Genomic DNA, 20,966 nt, shown 5'->3' with positions numbered 1-20,966 from the left:
AAAGCTTACACACAGAAATGTGTGATATCTGAAACTCTCTTCTTCAAAATTTGATACCGTAATTGCAAATGACATTTTAGCTCTAGTTGGTATACTAATAACAAATTATAGTCAATATAAAAAACTAATATATGCCTCAGAAAAATAATCTGAAGGGAAAAATGGGTGGCAATATATAAGGATATAAAAACAGATGGCAAGTCAATATATTCGCTTAAAAAAACAAAACAATAAACCCTTAACTACTCAGTTAAATTTGTAAATTTAACCTGCCCTACATTCACAATTTTCTCCTCACCATGTGAAGAAGTTGGGAGTGTGAGAAATACCACCACAAGCTGGTATTATGTGTACATGGTACTTCAAAAAGTTCATGGAAAGATTTGTATTATCTTTCAATTCAATTCTTCCACAAACTTTTTGATGTGCCTTCGTATGTGCTGATAATTTTTTGTACTTTAAACGTAAATAACTTTAGAAAACTAACCTACTCCTACTTTTGTATAAAAATAAACTTACGATCAGTGATGATTGCATCAAAATATGTGCCCTTCCTCCAGGAAGGTTTAGATGCATCTGAAACCAGGACATCAAGGTAATACTTCTCTAAACCATATTGACGAAGATTTGCCCTAATGTTTTCATCTGGTCCTCTCCATTTCTGATTTTTCCTAGTAGCTTTTCCTGAAGGGAAGAAAAAAGGAAGAGAAGAAAGTACTTCATCAAACAGAGCATTCTTATTTCCTGTTGTTTAACTAAAAGTAATGCTTTAAACTAATCTAAACCCACACTCAAATAAAATTTGCTTTCATTTAAAATCTCAGTTTTACATATACAAGTAAACAATTATTTTTATTTTGACTTATTATAAAAATTGATTTTGAACAGTAAAATATGCTGATGTCTAACTGATCTTATTCTGTCACCTTTCAAGTAAAACTGCCTTACAACGCTCATTCAATACTTTCTTAGTACGAAGCACTTACTAGCAAGATACTAGCAAGAGTTAAACAGAAAATGGTCCCCTTCCTCCAGCAACAAACAGTCCTGTGTGGAGCTCGCAATGAATCAGATAAATCAAACAGAAATAAGGAGAGCTAATTGGGAAATGCAGCAGCTGTGACCATGGAGAAGAGGGGCAAAATAGAGACATTACTGATGAAAAGTTAAAGTGGGGTTAAGAGAGGGCTGAGGAAGTTCAAAAGTTTCTAGTTTAGAAGACATGAATGGATGATAATACCAGCAATTAAGATCAGAGAAACTAGGAGGAAAAACAAACTTAGGGGAAAAAAATATACATTTATTTGAGATACGTCGATCTTGGTACACCTAGAGGTACCTACAGAACATTCAGTGGTTGAAGACCAGAATATATATACACTTGGGAGATTTTAGTATATAAATTTAAGTTGAATCCATAAGAATAATAAATGACATTTTTTGTTAACCTACGTGGTAGTTACATAAGTGATTTTCTCTATAATTATTCTTATATAGTTATACACTCTTCTGTATTATGATCTACCTCACAACAAAAAAACAAAACTTGAAAATCAAAAGAAGAAGAATGATATGACTCTGAACAACATGCAGTGTGATAGGAGAAGGGGTCAAAGATAGATGCCTGGAGAAAAGTAACATGTCTATAGAGATCAAAGAAAATTGCAAGGCGTTAAGGAGACGAGGTAGAACAAAGAAATAAAAGTATCACCCAACGAGACTGCTGTCTAGGAAACCAAGGGAGGTTTTATGAAGGTCAGCATTGCCAAATGCTGTACATTTGTGGCCTTAGTAAAACGTTTTCAGCAGAACAGTAGGCATGGAAACTGGAAAATAATGGGCAGAAAGGAGAGTGAGAGAGGAGGAGGAAGGAAACAGCAAGTGGATACTAGTTTTTTGAGAGGCAACAGGAAGAGGAAAACAAAGTGGTAGCTAGATACCCCTATAGAATTGAAAGAAAAGTTTTCATACTTTTAAAATAGAAGAAACTTGAGAAATTTTAGAATACAGTAAAAGATTAGAAGTATAGGAAACAGAGGGATAGGAAACAGCATCTTAGATACGCTCTGAGGAAGCTCTACCTCAATCAGAATTCCACGCCAGTAGACTGAAGTTTATAACATAACGTTTTAAACATAATTTTAATAAATAAAAATTTAAATAAATTAATAGGACAATTTCCTTAAAGCAAATATACTGCTTCTACTGAAAGCAAACAGGAATAATCCTTCTTAGCACTTCGTCTATTCTACCATATTGCAGATAAAGAATATCCTTTTCTGGTTAGCCCATTTATGTAAACCTGATAAAATATAATTCATTTTCCTCTCAATAATATTACTAAATTCCTTATAGTCAAGGTAAGAAAAAAGACAGGTTATCAGTACAATATATCAAATTGCTTCAGCAGAAGAAAATAAAATATAATAAATTCTCACCTATACAATAACTTGTAGTGGGTAAGGAAAAACAAGAGTGTTTTAAGGGCTAATTCAAATTACAATAATGGAATACTAACATAGATAGAATTTCAAAATCATCAATGAAATTTGACATTGTAATACCATTCAGTATAAGGAAATACTTTTCAGTTTGATTCAATTCCATCCAATCACACATCATTAGGAAAGCTTCTAGAATTTAAGATATTTTCCAAAATTGCCTCAAAAGAAAAGCCTCAAAAGCGTAAGGCACAACTGTCACCTGAAGTGTTTCAAAGATGTTTTGATTAGTTATGAGATTAAAAACATATATGGTACTTCAAAGACTAGATATTAACCCAGTATACAGTGCATGATTACTGAATAAATTAATGGTGATAATCTTTAAATACAGAAGATATGTTTTATTAATATGTACATGCCGATAAAAAAAATGGCTGATCCCTCTCTCTACTTCTCTCCCAACCTTAAAGTTCACAACCTTACAGTTTGCCTACCCTTTTTTTTTTAACCTCTCTTACTAAAATAACAAATACCTCTGAGGGGAGGGCTTTTGCTTATTCATCTTTGTGTTCCCCCAGGAGATCACTTTGCACACACTGGATCGCTTTGTAAAAAGTATATAACAATGAAGTTATGTTGTAAAATTAAAATTATATCACAATTTTGTATTTGATCATTAAAATAACGTCATATAAAACTACTTTATTATTTTAAAGGCACACTTTGTATAATAGCAAAGACTGTAACGCTGTTTTTCTAACCTCTACTCACCCAAGCCATGAACTGTGTTGTAGTCTATGTCTGTCCCATATACATATGCACCAAAATGAGCAGATGCTATCAAGAGGCCACCTGAAAAGTCACACAGTTACTATGAGTTAACCAAAAAGTCCCAGACTCTTGTTTCTTCTCCTATTTAATTTGATCCAGAGTCTTACAAACTTGCTGCAGGCAGAGTATCCTGGAATGACACCAGTCCTGGCCATATTCAGTAAGCCTCACAGATGAAAAAACAAACTCCTAAGCTTTACTCACTAAACTGGTCACAAAGCAGGGAATTAATGTATGCCCTGGCATCATTATTTTAAACAACACTACTATTGGCGGGAAAATTATCTTTTTTTGGTCAAAGTAATATATACTTAGACATTTTCATCTTATTTTGAGAGATCTAAACAAAACTCTCTTGCTCCCTTCTTAAAAATGAGCATTACACAAAGAGCTGGCAATAAATAAATTCTTACATTTGTGTTCCATTCTCACTGAAGTCACGGAATTTCAAACAACTAAAAAGGGCATGATTAAATATGTGAGACCATAATTCTTACAAAATATTAGGACATATTTTAACTTTTTTAAGAATTAACTATTTTAATATAGTTACTCTTGTAACCAATCAAGTAATTATCTCCGGTTAGAAATTGTAAGTATGCATTTCTGAATAACTATCAAACAGTAAAATAACTAATACATTTTTATTTTTAATTAGTGCTGTGCCCAAAGTAAGAAAAAATATCCCAGTACAATCTGACTAGACTAATTTGACAGATGTGAACAGCTCACACATGAGGAAAAATCTTAATGAAGACTAAAAAAATAATGAGACCTTATAAAATAAAAGCTAACATTATTTTTAAATTGTTTAAAAAAATTTCACAATGTTAAATAAATTTTTATTAATAGTACTTTTCATTAAACTTCACGTTTTTTAATCATTCAAATTAAAATGCTTTCAGTGCTTGGGCAAGTCCTAATTAACTACACTGCAGAAAGTTCTGTCAGCCAAACTGAAATCAGAAATATATTCACAGATTGCAAGATATACATAGACTTGGACGAGCAGGAAAAAAACTAGGGCTCTTTCCTTTATATCCTTTTGAAATGTAATCTCTAAAATTAAGATGGGTAGTGCCTCCAAAGGGTCAAGATCTATAAATGAATAGTTTCCTTCCACAGCCATTTAAAACATAGTCTAGTAACACGTACTTAAAAATACTTAGCTCATGAAAGTATTTTAACTGACTAGTTCTTATTGAAGCCCATGAAGAAGAGAAAAGGAAGACTAAAAGTACAGCAGAAACCAAAACCTAGGTCCTCTTAGACTACAAAAAGCATTTATGTGAGATGTAGGATAAAAAAGACCTCATTTACTCTAGAAATGGAACAGTCCACATTTAGGAAAGGTACTGTATGTGATGATGTAGAATACTCACAATGTCACTTCCCCCAAATTATGAGGAACTACTACAATTCTGCCAGTCAAGGCAGATACTCACCCAGAAGAACTAGTTGTCAAGGGAAACAGAAAAGCTTTCCTGTGCTTCCTTAAACAGAACCTTATCCATTTGGTTAGAGTGAGTTTTGAGAAGACCCAATTTACAGTACACTGCTGAAAGGAGATGAATAATCTGTTAGACTGAGTCTGTTAGTTAAATTTGTGCCCTTTAAGCTTTTTATTTTTTTAAATAAAATCATACTAAGTTAGCTTCTCTGAACTGGTCACTGGGTAGTCACTGCTAGTCATCTAGTTGTTCTTTCAATTAAATTAAAGCATCTTTTGCAATTAATTATACCTCAGATGGAGTTTCCTTGGAAGCTTTTCTATTGGAAGAAGGGTGCCAAAAAGGAGGTGAAGAGCTGAAGAAGCAGATGACGTGACTTGCCCATTTCTCTTTATGTTATCAAAATAAAACTGCCTAGACTAGCAACTCAATGTTTCAATTTCTCATTATTTAGATAACAACCACTTTAAGGTTGGGTATTCTATGATATAAAAACAATTCATGATTTTCATTTTTAGAGATTTAAGTGAGAAGTTTTGCAAATGTGTAGAAATGAGAGACGGGCTTTGGTTTTGCTGAGAGAAAAAAAAAAGAAGAAAAATGCTAATATTATTGTGTCTGTTTTATCCTTGTTAAAAAAGAACTCTACTTAAATAAATTAAACTAGCAGCCTGAGCAAAAGAAAACAGAAATCCTACTAGATGAACTATGAGACTCAGGAAAGGGGAACTACAAAGAGATGTGGAAAAATGGAAGCAGAGAATACTGCACAGATCTATAAAGATCCATCATCTCACTCTCCTAACTTGTTATTTTCTACTCCATAGTCTCCTCCCAGAACTAGTACAGTTTCCAAAAACCTAGCCCTGTGGCTATTATTTCTCAATGGAAAAATTTCAGAAGGAGCTATGCTCCCTTCCTTACACCTATGGGTCATCTGAAGATGGACGAGGCCAAGGAGTGAGCATACATTAGTCTCTAATGTATTAATGGGTTAACATTAATTAATATATTAAGCTAATGGGTGCATTCTCATTACTAGAGGGGCTGAGACTTGAGAAAAGATGAAAGGAATCAGAGCTATGGCTGTAGAGCTCTGTGCTAGGTACAGCAATTGGCATACACGTGTACAATTATGTTAATTATAAACAAAAAATTAGATGTTTACAATTTTAAGCTCTACTTCCTTGCCTGCTGCCATAATTTGCTGACTGTTGAAAATTATGAATATCTTAGAAATTAGCCAAAAAGGAGACTAGAAAATGAGTTCATGGTCAAATTCTTCATCATCACCATTTAATACTAGCTATACCTAACATCTTTCACCAAAAAGGCATCTAAGTTCTTAAAAAAATAATAATTTCAAATAATGATAACCGTTACAGTTCACTAAACATCTACCATGTATCAGGCAACTTCCAAGGAAGTTACCTTGCTGAATCCTCACAATACATTACTATTACCATTTTACAAATAATGGAACTGAGACCCAGACAAGTTAAGAATCTTGCCCAAAGTCATATAATAACTGGTAGAGTAAAGATTTAACCCTCACTCTATTTGCTCTTTTCTTTATACCATGCTACCTCCTTCGGGGTCAGTATCAATTGAAGTAAATACACATTAGCTTTCAATTAGGTAAACAAAAGCAAAATCTGTTACCAAACAAATTAAGTAAAGCTGTACACTCAGTTTTTAACAGTTGTATACCATACACAAGTCTTGTACTACATCACAGGCAGGTCTGTGCCATTATAGGTATTCAATGTATTCATGCTGATCATTCCTTTAGCCATACTCATATGAGAACAGTAGTATTTCCTAACTACTAAGAGCTGACCCAATAGTATGTATCTTCCCTCTTGGGAAAATGGAGATATATAACTTGAAAAAAAACCTTACTAAAGTTCAATGTACTTGCCAAAGTAGAAAGAAAAGTGTGTTTCTGCAGCTCATACAAGGATACTTCAAAAAGAGTTAATGGGAAGATTCATATTATCTTTCAATTCTATTTTTCCACAAACTTTTTGAAGTGCCTTGATAGTGTCATTCTAAACAACAGTAGCAAACCGTCTAAAAGAAAAAGGAAAGATATTTAGGCAGGAAAGGATTATATCTCTCCTTTCAGTTTCCCAGAAGCTTTCTACCCTACTCTATAATGTTGAGAAAATCGTAAGTCATGAGTAGTCAGTGGGTATTGCATTTGGAAAACTACATGCATTTCAATTTTGTACCTTTAAAATGGAAAAGAGATTAGATGACACTTGAATTAGGGAAAAAAAACTAAAAAAGGAAACAGAAAAAATCATCAAGTACTTTGTGAAAAACTTTGGCCATTGAGGAGGGTACAGCGCTACTTATTTCTCTAATCCTTCAGAAGGTACTACCCATCAATGAGGCAAAACGCCCAAGAAAGAGGACAAACTGCTTTAAAACTTTGTCTATTTACAGTTATTGGTCATTACCAGTTTCAAAACAAAAGTATCAAAAACTGACTAGTGTCCTAAAGCTATGCTTAAACTACAAACGCAAATTATGCAAATGTATTTTAGCAGCATCTTTGCAGAGATCCTCCTCTCATTTCCCATTAACTGTCCTATATGAATAGTCAGATGATCAAAATATGCTGTCTACTGTAAGGAGCTGCCCTAAAGGAAATAGAAGCAGATCTCCTTGCCCTTCACCATACTAAAGGTAGTTAACATCTTGACTACTGTGAAGTTAGCATTTCATAATATACCCAGGCTCATCTACATCAAGGGAAGGAAATTTTACCTATACTGGCAACTATTTTTAAACTCTATGGTCTGCTCTATGTATGTGTGCAGATTAGTCATTTTGTGCATGTATATATCTCAAAGAATTCTTCTCCATTCACAGAAAAAGTTTTTAAAGTCCAAGAACAAAATTGAGGATTGATAAAGGGTTCAGCATTTGGAAAAAGACAAATTAGATCCATTCCTCACATCATAAAGAGAATAAACTCCAAATGAACCAGAGATCTAAAAAGAAAAAAGTAAAACTACAAAAGTAGTAGAAGAAAACACATGAATTCCTCTACAATGTGGGTGAAGGAAAAACTTTTGCATGTTAAAAAGCAACTACCAGCAAAGTCAAAAGATAAATGACAAGCTGGAAGAAAATATTTGCAATCTATATCACAAAAAAAAAGAAGGGGAGAAGGGGCGGTAATGTTCCTAACTTACAAAGGACCATTTAAAAATAAAGTGGAAAAAAACCCAAAATTTTACATAAAAATAGACAAAAGGCATTGAAAGACAATTCAAAAAAACTTATAAAAAATATCCCTTAAAATATAAAAAATTGTTAACTTCATTATAATAAGAGAAATACAAATTACCTCTAGACTGAGATACCATTTTTACCCAACAGACTGGCAAAACTTCAAAAGCCTGCTTTTGTGGGAGAACAGGGACTCACCTAAATTGCTGGCAGGAATCCAAAAATGTTATAATAGAGAGGAATTTGACAATGTCTAACAAAAGTACATTTGTATACACTCTTCAACCCAGCAATCCTACTTCTAGGAATTTACTCTAGAACTATATCTCCAAAATTACAGAAGTATATATATTCATAAGGTTTCCCATTGCAAGCATTACTTGTAACTGTAAAATATTGGAAACTACCAATGTCAAAGTATGAAGACTGAATAAATTATACTACGTACACCCATGGAGTACAACTACAAAAAAAAGTGAAGACAATCTCTATGAACTGACAGGAAGTGATTTCCAGGAAATACTGTTAAGTGAAAAACGTTTAGTTAAAAACAACATATGAGGGAACTTCAAAAAGTTCACAGAAAAAAGGAAGCGAAAGATAATACAAATCTTTCCATGAACATTTCGAAGTACCCTCATATAATATGCTATCTTTTGTGTATTAAAAAAAGTAGAAATAAAAAAATGTGCAATATATCCGCTTATCATCAGAAAAAGAAACATAGGAAGAATCAACAATGAAGAAAACAATGAAGTTGGCTACCTGTAATGAATGGTGAGAGCAAAAGGGAAGGGATAGGACAGGGAGTACCACTGCTCTGAGCACACCTTTTTGTGTACCTCTGACTTATGAAAGCAAGTTAATCTTCCATATATTTAAAAATAAAAATCAATGAATAAGGAGTGGGGGATGGGGGGATAAAGGCCTAAAACTGAAGACAAACTGGAACAAATGAACCCAACTGAATTATAAATGAAGGGAAAAAGCAGCAAACACAGCGTCTGACTTTAATGCCCCTTAGACAGGGTACAGAACTGAAAACATATCCTCAACTCCTTTAACAGATTTTTTTTTTTTTTTAGTGGCATGGGCAAAGCAATTTTGAAACTATTTTAGATATATTATAGGACTGAGTGACAAAAGTAAATGTGTTGATAGGAACCAGGGTCCTCACTGTGGAAGAAGGTGTATATAAATATGGAATGGTGTAGGCAAGAATGAAATATGTGAGAATTGACTGGAATTTGAAGCATATGCACAAATTCACAATTTCTAACATATGTATTGCTCAGACATGTGCACACACAAGGTATGTAGGACTGTACACATATTTATTTGCATATGTACTTATATGCATATTGTGTATGCATACATACATATATTTCCTAGCTTGTCCACTGAAAGGGTCTAGAATCCAGATCCTGGTGTCCAATATTATCTCCCCATTAAAAGAAACAGGGTTCTTTGGAGACATGACTGATACCAGGGCTTGGGCAGGTAGAAGATAAGCCAGAAATAAGGAAGTACTCCAAAAATTAAAATAGAAATAAGTCACAAAAACAAGTTCATTGTGTAAGGGCTCTCACTGGGCAAATCTGGGACAATCTGAACAGTAAATAATTAAGAAATGCAGTGAATGAGAAACTACCTAGGGTAAAAAGGGAGTCCATGAGTTCACATTAATAATAAGTAGACAAATAAATATGTGAACGAGAAGAAAAGGCTGTTGCTTACAGTAGAATAATGAGCATCGGACAGTAACTATGGAGGGAGTGCTGGAGGTGGAGCATCATCCCTTTATAACTATCAAAGTAAAGACTGGTTCAGACAAAAATCATCAATGGATATTAAACCTGATAACCTGACAAGGTGAAGGGAGATTTGAATAAGGAACTGAATATATCCATTATCTCCATGTGTCCCCACGGATTGCTTGTTAACAGCAAGGAAAAACAACAATAATCATATAGTGATGGGGCCGGCCCGGTGGCGCACTGCTACAGTGCGCCGCTTGGGAGCGCGGTGGCGCTCCCGCCGAGGGTTCGGATCCCACGTACAGACCAGCCGCTCACTGGCTGAGCGAGGTGCGGGCACAACACCAAGGGTTGCGATGCCGTTGCCGGTCCCAGTCCGGTACGGGCGCAACACGGAAGGTTGCGATCCGTTGCCGGTCACGAAAAAAGACAAAAAGGAAAAAAAAAAAAAATCATATAGTAAGGGTGGGGTAAAAAATAAATAAATAAATAAATAAATCAACCACCTTGACCAGCTGATCAAAATTAACATTACCAATGAGGGGCAAAGAGCCATCATACACTAAGGATACAAAGTCACTAATGAAGTATTCCATCCAGGAATGTATAAGCTAAATCTAACCATGAGGAAACATCAAACAAACCAAAATGAAGAACATACTGGATAAAAAAATAAAGGGAGGAAGGATAGCCTTCTTCGAAAGTACAAATTTCATAAAAGAAAAAAAAAATGCTTTGGCTATGTTCCAAATCAAAGAGATCAAAGAAACATTGACAACAAAATACAATACTTAATCTTAGTCTGCAAAGGGAAGAAGATGTTATAAAGGACATTATTGGGTCAACTGACAAAATTGGAGTATGAATGTTGAAGTATATAACACTAAATACTGTACTTTGGCTATATAAGAGAATATATCCTTATTCTTAAGAAACATATATTGAAGTATTTGAGGAATAAAGGAATGTGATGGATATAACTTTCAAATGATGCCAGAAAAAAATATGTATATAAACATAAATAGGACAAATGATAAAGCAAATGAGCCCAAATGTTAAAAGCTTAAACTGGGTTAAGGACATGTGGGTGCTCTTTGTTCTATTTTTATTCTTGTAACTTTTCTATAAGTTTGGTATTATTTCCAATGAAAAGTTTAAAATGTGGGGGGAGTACTTATGATATTGAGGATAGAAAAGAAAAGAACAGAGAGTATGTTGGGATTGAGATATATGGAGACACTAGTAGAGTGAAGAGAGACTCACTAGTGAATTAATTCAACAACAACAAACACAGAAAATCATTCCATCAGTTAGAAATCTCATGACCTTGATTTATTTCTTCCTAATCAGGTGTGGTTATATTCCCTCTTCCTAACCATATATGGTGTAACAGCTGGCTGGTAAATCTTAATGCAGAAAGAGGCAGCTCTATGATAGTAGTTAAGAGCATGAACTTTGGGGGCCGGCCCAGTGGCACATGCTACAGTGCGCCGCTTGGGAGCGCAGTGGCACTCCCGCCGAGGGTTCGGATCCCACATACAGACCAGTTCCCGCTCACTGGCTGAGCGAGGTGTGGGCACAGCACCGAGGTTTGCAATCCCGTTGCCGGTCCCCGGTCCGGTACGGGCGCGACACTGAGGGTTGCAATCCGTTGCCGGATACAAAAAAAAGACAAAAAGGAAGAGCATGAACTTTGGAGTTAGACTACCTGGGTTTGAATCCTTGAAACTTATACACTGTATAACCTTGGCCAAGTCACTTCACCTTTCACTGTGCCACAATTTCCTCAAGAAGATTTTTAAAAGGATCTCCATGTTAGTTGTTGTAAGAATTAAATTGGACAGTAACACTAGAGTGCATAGCATACTACCTGACACATTTACTATTCAATAGCTGTTAGCTATTGCATCATCACTGCTTACTTTTGAGAGGGAAAGATAGCTACAGGGAAAGACTCCAACCATGGCATAATTTGTTCCTACAGAATCTGAACCACAATGGGTTTATCCAGACAAACCTAAATATGAGTATTCTCTGGGTATCAGCAAGATCAAGCAAAAAACAAGTTGAAGCAGAAAAGTCAGATGAAGTAAATTTGAAGTTTTATGACTTCCTTACAAAGCTAAATACGAGGACATCCCTGTCAAGTGCATGCAGAAACAAGGTCATGGACACAGTGGCCAGGTTCTAATCTATCAATACTTGGTCACTTTTCTTATTTTCACACTTATTTATAAACCTCCACAAACCAAATCAAAGATAAGATACACTAACTATTTCTCTCCATCCAAATATACAGTGATCAATTGAACACATTTTTGATCTTGTCATTCAAATCTTTCTTTCCCCCAAGAGTTTTCCTATTTAAATAAATCACATAACTTTATAACATTTCTACAATATATGGTATTGCAAGTTTTTCTGCTATAAAAAGATTAGATAGACACTCCCACCTAGTGGTTTACTTGGAATAAAACTCACAAAATCCTACCAGCATCTTCTTTCAAGTGGCAAGACTACTATACAAGTATGTGGTTGTCTCTTAGCCACTATCTAATGGTAATTGAAAGATTATTCTGTCCATTTAATCTTTTAGGAAAAATATTACTATAACCATCACTAACATCAAAAAGCAACATCTCTACACTAGCCTAACAGTTAAATAAAAATACCTGTTCCAACAAATGGATCAAAGACAATATCATTTTCTTTCACTTTTCCATGGTTGGCCATGATGAATGATAAACCAGCATCCATGCTTGTATTTCCAATAAAGTGTCTCTTTTTGACACTATATGACTCGATAAGCTCTCTCTGTCCATCTGCAATCTAGATCAGAGATATTTTTCAATTAGCATAACCATAGAAAACAGATTTAAGATAATCATTCACAATAAAACCACAGTGTCTTTTTTTTTTTTTCCTTTTTGTCTTTTTTCGTGTCCAGCAACGGATCGCAACCCTCAGTGTCGCACCCGTACCGTACCGGGACCGGCAATGGGATCGCAAACCTCGGTGCTGCCCGCACCTCGCTCAGCCAGTGAGCGGGAACCAGTCTGTATGTGGGATCCTAACCCTCGGCGGGAGCGCCGCTGCGCTCCCAAGCGGCACACTGTAGCAGTGCGCCACCGGGCCGGCCCCAAACCACAGTGTCTTGCTGAAGAGAATATCTTTCCACTTACTACTGCTCTAAATTTTCCTTTAAAATAATGTGATTGAGGTAGTCACAAACCAATACCTTTTATTTCTTAATGTCTTTCCATTTACTTTGTCTTTTCAAACGAAATATGAATTGATGTGAATGCAATTATTCTAGTTACTGGTCGTGAGTCAGCTTTGCCTATTTCTTTTTTCACCTAAGTAACAAAACCTGTAACCTAAGTCACAGCTTTCACTCACGCACTTGTAGCTTCAAGGAAGTGGGTAGAACTGCTCAACTCTAATTCCATTTCTTTTCAGAATGGAGATCTGGACTGGATATCTTCACAAATGAAATCTCTCATCTATCACAGCACTCTGCCTTTTTTCTGTTTTACTAAAAAAGCAGTCCAGATTTTTTAGTCCAGTTTTAATGTTTCCCGGTACACCACCTCTTTCCTGGGCCCTCTATCTAATAAGCCTCTTGCATTTCACAGTAATCTCTGAGAAAAAACAAAACAAAAAATCACATATTGTTTGCCAGTTTTAATCCATACAGTAGTTCTGACTCTTTGGCTGCTTTAAAGTTCTACACATGAAGAGTCAAATTTAGCTTTTAAGAAACAAATTGAGAAGTAGAAAGAATACTTGCTTACCCATCTACCAAAATAAATATTATGTGGATTCTCAGGGATGCAGTTTGGGTCCAAACCATAATCCTCCAAAACAGAGAATACATGTTGTGGTTTCTTTAAATTCACTTTTCCTTCAAATGGCAGAAATTCAAGTGCCTAAAATATAAAAGTAATTCTAATGTGCTGTAGAAATTTACAATGAAAATAGTGCTTATCTAATAATACCTACTTTGTAAGTCTGGTATCAGCATTAAATAAGATAGAACATAAACAGTACTTAGAACAAAATGTAGTACCAAATAAGCACTTAACAGACATTAGATATTCTTATATATCAACAATGGTTCAACTACACTAATCCTATGTTTTCTGCTTTTGCTAAATTCACTTACATCTATTCTTTTGACTTTTTCTTCTTGTGTCAGTGTTTTATTAAATGTGTGAATCTTTATTTTATACGTAGAGTCTGGATGTAGAAATGGAACCTAAAATAAAAGCAGATACGTTTTTTAAGCTTAGAAATTCTACAGAATCTGCACATATGCCTATATAAAACCACATTTCACTACGCACCATCTTCTCCACAGGGTAATTTTTAAGAGAACTGTACAGCTCTTCAGGAGATTTTCCATGACCCCACAGTTCAAATATAGACCTAGGAAATAAATGATTGTTACTAACCTCAGTAAAGAACCTAGTTCACACAGCAATACATTAACAATTATTTTACTAGTTCTTTATGCCCACTCCACTAAAATAATTACTGCCTATATCTTCTAAGTTATAAATGAGAAATAGATAACCTGGAAATAAATAGAACTTAAGTCCAAACCACACACAGAAGTTGAACTTCACATGGAAGAAGGGAAAAATCAATGTAAGTCAAGATTTTTCCAAGTCTTCATCATTATATTTTTATGCTAGAACAAATGATGCAGTAAAATCACTTAAATTATTTTAGTGAAATGGGTGAAAAGCTGCAGAAAGTCAAATTTTTCCCAGTGTCTTCATAAAACAAAACAAAACCACCAGGCAAAAAAGCTACTGTTAACATTTAGCTATTATTTAGTAATATTTAGTAACTAAGTTACTCAAAATGTTGAGATCTACTGAGGCATTTGTTGTATTTTTCACTTTTTGTTGTATGCTCAAAATAGTTCATGTTAAAAATAAATTAATGAAAATTAACTTTTAATCCTTATTTTACCACAGAGAATTTTGTATTTAAGTTAGCATTTAATTTATGCTTATAAAAGTCTATTTTCGTTCTTGTACAATTAGTACTACAATTAGATTGTGAATTTTATCCTTTAAAAATAAATTCCTAGGCCGGCCCGTGGCTCACTCGGTAGAGTGCGGTGCTGATAACGCCAAGGCCACAGGTTCAGATCCTATATAGGGATGGCCGGTTTGCTCACTGGCTGAGCGTGGTGCTGACAACACCAAGCCAAGGGTTGAGATCCCCTTACCGACCATCTTTAAAAAAAAAAATAAAAAAATAAAAAATAAAAAAAATAAATTCCTCCTTTTCTTTCTATTGAATTTACAGAGAGAAGGCCTCTATAGTAATACTACTCTTACTCATCTATCACTTAAGGTATACCTCAGATATATAAAATATAAAGAGAATAAAAAGCAGCCAAAGAAATTACTAAATATGCATCAAAAGATATGAGCTTTGAAAGAAGTACACAAATTCTTAGTACTGAAGTAGCTATTTTAAATCTAACAAGCCATACCTTTGGAATTCAAACAACTCTTAGAGCCATAAATTTTAATACACTAAAGTAGTCATTATTCAAAGGGTATTATTTAGTTACGTTTCCATTTTCTAGTCATTTTTATATAATAAATACGATCCATTAATAAGCTTCAGTTTAAAAGATTAGATTTAGAGCTTCGGGTAATTTTCAATAGGATGAAGATAACTAAATACACGGTTGTAGCCAATTCAATAAAATAGCAATTACATATCACACTATCAAGAGTTGCTAACTAGGAGCCGGCCCGGTGGCGCACTGGATAGTGCGCCGCTTGGGAAGCGCGGCGGCGCTCCCGCCCGAGGGTTCGGATCCCACATACAGACCGGTTCCCGCTCACTGGCTGAGCGAGGCGCGGGAGCAACGCCGAGGGTTGCGATCCCGTTGCCGGTCCCCGGTCCGGTACGGGGGCAACACTGAGGGTTGCATCCGTTGCCGGACACGGAAAAAGACAAAAAAAAAAAAAAGAGTTGCTAACTATGTTAATAAAACTAGATATATGTACATTCTTAATTGCACTGCAATATTAAATATGATTTTTAAAGAAAAGAAAGGTTTCAGCAATCTGATAAAATGTTCAGGAAAAAAAAAAACAGCTCAAGGATAACAGAATTCTGTTCAATCTTTAAGATACTACTTAAAAAATAAAGGTCAATTTTCAAATCTGATGACACAAAATTTTCCAATACTGCAAAAACTAAAACAAAATGAAATAAAAGGAAAAAAGTAAATGCCAATGATAAAATCTGTAACATGCAGGATAAATGATGAATATCATTACATTAATTCATAACAAGATATGATAAACAGAATTTCTTTCTCTAACAAATAAAATAGTAAAACATATTCCATGGCAGTTCCCACTATTTGTCATCTTACACTTCACCAATCTGCTCACCCAACTAAAAACTATAAGAAAAGCATTTTCAGATTTTCAGCACTTTGGTTATAATTAAATGTGGCATCTATCCTATATAAGAACATAGCATTTACATCTCATATTATACTCCTGCTTAATACAGAAGTTTAAAAAAATTAGTCTAAAGCAAGTGTTTCTACATTTCCCCACTAAGATTCTCTCACCCTTAGTTTCAGCAGATAGCTCTCCTCTGTGCCCCCACCACCACCCAGTGGCAAACATCTGGAACTGCAAGCTGAACTAAGCTCCCTCCACAACCACCCCCCTCTACATTCTGCCAATATAGCAAAAAGTAGACTGAGTATTATGAGAAGTACGTGCACACTCACGCAGGAGAACACAATAAGTTTCTCTTACTTGGCACACACTGTTCGTTTCATTAAGTTTCTTGCAATATCTTCAGAAGGAATACTAAGAATCCAAAATGGAGACTGAAAGAGAAATAGCAATATGCAACTTATTTCTAAGTGGCTAGGTGGCCTCATACGCTTTCATTCAAGACGTTAATAAGAAGAAATTCCTATTTCCTACGTTCATGTAAGAATGCCTGATATGACTCTAACCAAAATAAAAATCTCTCCAACAGTAAAAAAGCAAATATTTTAATAGATAACCAGTTAGGATAGCACAGTACAATGTTAGAACACTTTTATAAATGACTGTAAACAAAACTATCAGCAAATTTAATTTAAATTTATTTAGATTTAAGGTTAATTTTTTTTTCCTTTTTGTCTTTTTTCGTGTCCGGCATCGGATCGCAACCCTCAGTGTCGCGCCCGCACTGGACCGGGACCGGCAACGGGACCGCAACCCTCGGTGTTGCGCCCGCACCTCGCCCAGCCAGTGAGCGGGAACCGGTCTGTATGTGGGATCCGAACCCTCGGCGGGAGCGTCGCCGCACTCCCAAGCAGTGCACAGTAGCAGTGCGCCACCGGGCCGGCCGAAAGGTTAATTTTTTATTGCCCTTTTATGTAGTCTAACTAAAAAAATTAATACATATTATACCCCAAAATTTTTATTATTGTTAATCATTCCTTATAATACTGCTATTTTATTTTGAACTTTGAAGTAATGCATTTTTTAGTTACTAAGTGATCTCTCTTTTTCTGCGTTGTTGTGGCCACCTGAAGTGCAGGAGAGTGGTCCTCTGAAATAGATATGATGGAAAGTCATGGAGTACATTATTAAACCATTATTAGTTTTTACTATTTTATCATTTTGTCTAGAGAAAAAAAGCTCCATGGGCATGGGGGTGGGGGTAGTTGCAATCCCCTGTCTCAACACCCCAGATTATTGGCACTAGTAAGCTCCACCCAGATAAACTCTTGCCAGAAAACAGCAAAACCCAGCAGGATCCTGACCTCAGTCCATCACTCTCACCCAGTTATACCCACACTTTCTCTCCTTTCCTCCTCCCCACAGTAAGTGAAAGTCACTCAGGAATAAAAATCCAACAACACAGGATGTTCAACTGAAGTTCTATCATCTTTTGTAAGCAATCCTGCCTGCCATACTGTCTTTCTTCTTTCCTACACTACCCTGCAGAAAAATTCAAAATAAACCAAATTGGAAAAAAGATTGTCATCTCAGTATTATCTTTAAAAGGAAAAATTTTAAAGCAACATGAATGAAATGATTAGATAAATTATGGTAGAGATAGTCGATGGAAAATATTATGCAGCTATATTAGTGATGAGGGCTGAGGAAAAACATGTGCCTATATTAACACTACCAAATAAAAAAGACAGACTGTAAAGTTCATGGTAAGTAGTATTACAACTGAAGAAGAAAAAAAGTCCATGAAAAAAAAAAAAAGACTGGAATTCTCTATCCCCAAATTATAAGTCATGTCAAGGAGGAAGAATTGTGAATAAGTTTTTCTATTTTCCAAACTTCTCTAATACACTGATAAACCACCAGTACAAAATACGAAGCTCATAAATTCACAGTCTTACACAATACGCAATTTCAAATTTTAAAATGATTCCCAACATAAGCCTGAAATTTAGCAAAATTCTAAATTCTAATTCCAAATACACCTCATCAATGGAAGACAATCCTTTTTTCAATGAAAGGACAAATAAAAATTATGGTACAACTGTTGAATTAAAAATTAAAAACTAATAAAATAAATTAATAATAGAAGTAAATCTAAATTACTTTCCAAAACCACAATTTTCCCCAAAATATCCTTTTTATTCCATTGCCTCTATAATAGATACAAGTAACCACACAAATATAAATTTAAGATCTGCAGTTCTTCTCTTTAAATCCAAGGTTCTATCTATATGTATATCATATATAGTCTAATGAAAATTCAGCTTACCTTTCCATAAGTTTCCTGACTGCTGGTGAACTGACTTCCAAAAAGTGAAAGCAAAGACTTTATCTCCTATATTGAAAATATTATAAAGAGAATACATTTTAACACAAGGAAAGTCAAAGTCTACTAAGAGAGAGGGTACAATACAATTAAAAAATAAAAAAAGAGTGGGCTGATGATCATTTAAGTTTCTACATAAGACAATTACAGTTCAGGGTTCTGAAAAAATTCTACCATCATAACCACTGTTAAGTAATATCTGAGGGGCAGGCCCGTGGCTCACTCGGTAGAGTGCGGTGCTGATAACACCAAGGCCCCGGGTTCGGATCCCATATAGGGATGGCCGGTTAGCTCACTGGGTGAGCGTGGTGCTGACAACACCAAGTCAAGGGTTAAGATCCCCTTACCGGTCATCTTTTAAAAAAAAAAAAAAAAAAGTAATATCTGAGAAGTTTTAGACAACAGGAGAATTGCCAAAGATGTGATCAGAAAATGCCCTGATTTTAAAAAGGAAAAAAACGGATTACAGAAACGACAGATTAGTAAATCTCACAATCGATCAATAAAAATTAAATGAATAATTAAACAGATGATTTGAGAATGTTTGGAAAAGAAAAAAAAAACTAGGGATCATCACTGTGGATTCATTAAGCACAAGCAAGTTAAGTTAACCTCGTCTTGTTTCTGGATAGTTACGGTACTAGAAAGAGAATTAACACAATAGGTACTTTAAAAGCATCATGCATGAAAAATTGAAATATGTTCAAATAGTGTGTATGTTCTTTGAAGCAATCACTTTTTACTGATAAACACAAGATAACTATACAAATTTTATGATTTGTACCACTAACAAATTATCTCCTTAAATAACATAAGGCAGGTAGAATCCCACTCTTCATAGGTCTTATGGACCTACACATTATCTCCATACACCTACCTCTTATTAGGTATCCTAATGAGAGGTAAGTGTCCCCACTGCTGGCTGCTTTTAATTCTCTTTCCTCCCAACCAGGAGAAGAATCCCACTCTTCATAGGTCTTATGGACCTACACATTATCTCCATACACCTACCTCTTATTAGGTATCCTAATGAGAGGTAAGTGTCCCCACTGCTGGCTGCCTTTAATTCTCTTTCCTCCCAACCAGGAGAAGGAACCTTTAACACCAAGCCCATCTCCTCCCAACCAGGAGAAGGAGCCTTTAACACCAGCCATCATGAGGGAAAGTATACCTGACCACAAAGTTCCCCACTCCAAGATCAAAAAGAATGGGAGGTCTGAGCAACTAGCACCATTTCTATTTTTGCTTTGTCTATGCAACAAATCGTTTTTTAAAAAACCTTACTATTATAAGGGGCTGAATTCAGTCTAGAAAAACCAAGAGCTAGCATAAACCATCAGTAAATCAGTGAAGGTAGCCCAAAGGTTATTTTGCAATACATAGGCAACACATATTTGAATAGCAGACATCATGAGACTTGGGAGGCAGATAGAACACAACTTGATTTTCGGACCTTCCAAATACTAGCTATGTGTTTTTACACAAGAAACTCAACTCCTTCAACTCTCAGTTCCCTCATCTGTAATAGGTATCATAGCTACCTCATGAAGTTAGGAGACCTGTACAGAGAGGAACACAGAACCTAGACTGCTATTAAAGGAATCAAAACAAAGATGAACCCAACACTGTCCTTGAAGTCCAGCAGTTCAGGAAGTTAAGCAAGATTGTCAGAGTCATCATACTCTTAAAATTAAAAAAAATGAAGTTATAGATTAAGTTTCTTGGTCTTGCATGATTGTCATTCATTCTAGAAAAGCATATTAAAAAATCAGCTTTATATTTAAAGCATCCAACTACAACCATGTTAAAACACCAATGCTTGCTGCTCCTGGAATACATTGTTAAAAATCAGCAACAGGCAAAAACACAAAGGTCCTAAAAGTTGGAAAAAAAAAAAAAAGTGAAGGATCTTTGGAAGTCTTACGGCACAGCATTAGCTCCACTACCCAAAACTTAAGCGACTACTTTAAGAATAAATGTGATAACCCAAGTTTAATTCAAATTTAAAAGCAAAACATGCTTGAACTACTCCATCAATCTACTTGGAAAAAGCAAAACAGTATTTTAATTCATCTACAGCAAATTCATTTTAATATTAAGAACAAAAAAGAGGGCCGGCCCGGTGGCGCACTGCTACAGTGCGCCGCTTGGGAAGCGCAGCGGCGCTCCCGCCGAGGGTTCGGATCCCACATACAGACCGGTTCCCGCTCACTGGCTGAGCGAGGGGCAGGTGCAACACCAAGGGTTGCAATCCCGTTGCCGGTCCCGGTCCAGTACAGGCGTGACACTGAGGGTTGCGATCCGTTGCCGGTCACGAAAAAAGACAAAAAGGAAAAAAAAACTTAAGAGTATATTTTTAAAGAAAAGAAAGAAACATGAAAAAGGTTGTGGCCTTTCTAATTTGG

The 20,966-nt window shown here is 35.4% G+C and overlaps 1 protein-coding gene across 6 annotated transcripts in view; it reads right to left on the bottom strand.

Annotated features, from left to right (window-relative positions):
- Positions 1–20,966, bottom strand: part of LOC103590329 (tRNA (guanine(10)-N2)-methyltransferase homolog) — an 86,658-nt gene that overhangs the window by 25,632 nt on the left and 40,060 nt on the right. For 4 of the 6 annotated variants that reach the window (XR_550458.1, XM_008572538.1, XM_008572540.1 and 1 more), the window contains 8 exons: positions 18,505–18,570; positions 16,536–16,609; positions 14,073–14,154; positions 13,892–13,984; positions 13,521–13,655; positions 12,399–12,555; positions 3,216–3,296; positions 520–684 (listed from right to left, as the gene is read on the bottom strand). Coding sequence is in view for 5 of the 6 variants with exons in the window: in XM_008572538.1 (XP_008570760.1) it covers positions 520–684; positions 3,216–3,296; positions 12,399–12,555; positions 13,521–13,655; positions 13,892–13,984; positions 14,073–14,154; positions 16,536–16,609; positions 18,505–18,570 (853 nt within the window). In the remaining variant the exon portion in view is untranslated. Of the gene's footprint in view, positions 1–519; positions 685–3,215; positions 3,297–12,398; positions 12,556–13,520; positions 13,656–13,891; positions 13,985–14,072; positions 14,155–16,507; positions 16,610–18,504; positions 18,571–20,966 lie in introns of those variants that run through there. The other 2 variants (XM_008572539.1, XM_008572542.1) reach the window with 2 other exon arrangements.

The sequence above is a fragment of the Galeopterus variegatus genome, unplaced genomic scaffold (assembly GCF_000696425.1).
Source record: "Galeopterus variegatus unplaced genomic scaffold, G_variegatus-3.0.2 Scaffold804, whole genome shotgun sequence".
Lineage (NCBI taxonomy): Eukaryota > Metazoa > Chordata > Mammalia > Dermoptera > Cynocephalidae > Galeopterus > Galeopterus variegatus.
The sequence above is the reverse complement of the archived record's forward strand: the minus strand, read 5'-3'. Positions and strand labels throughout refer to the sequence as shown.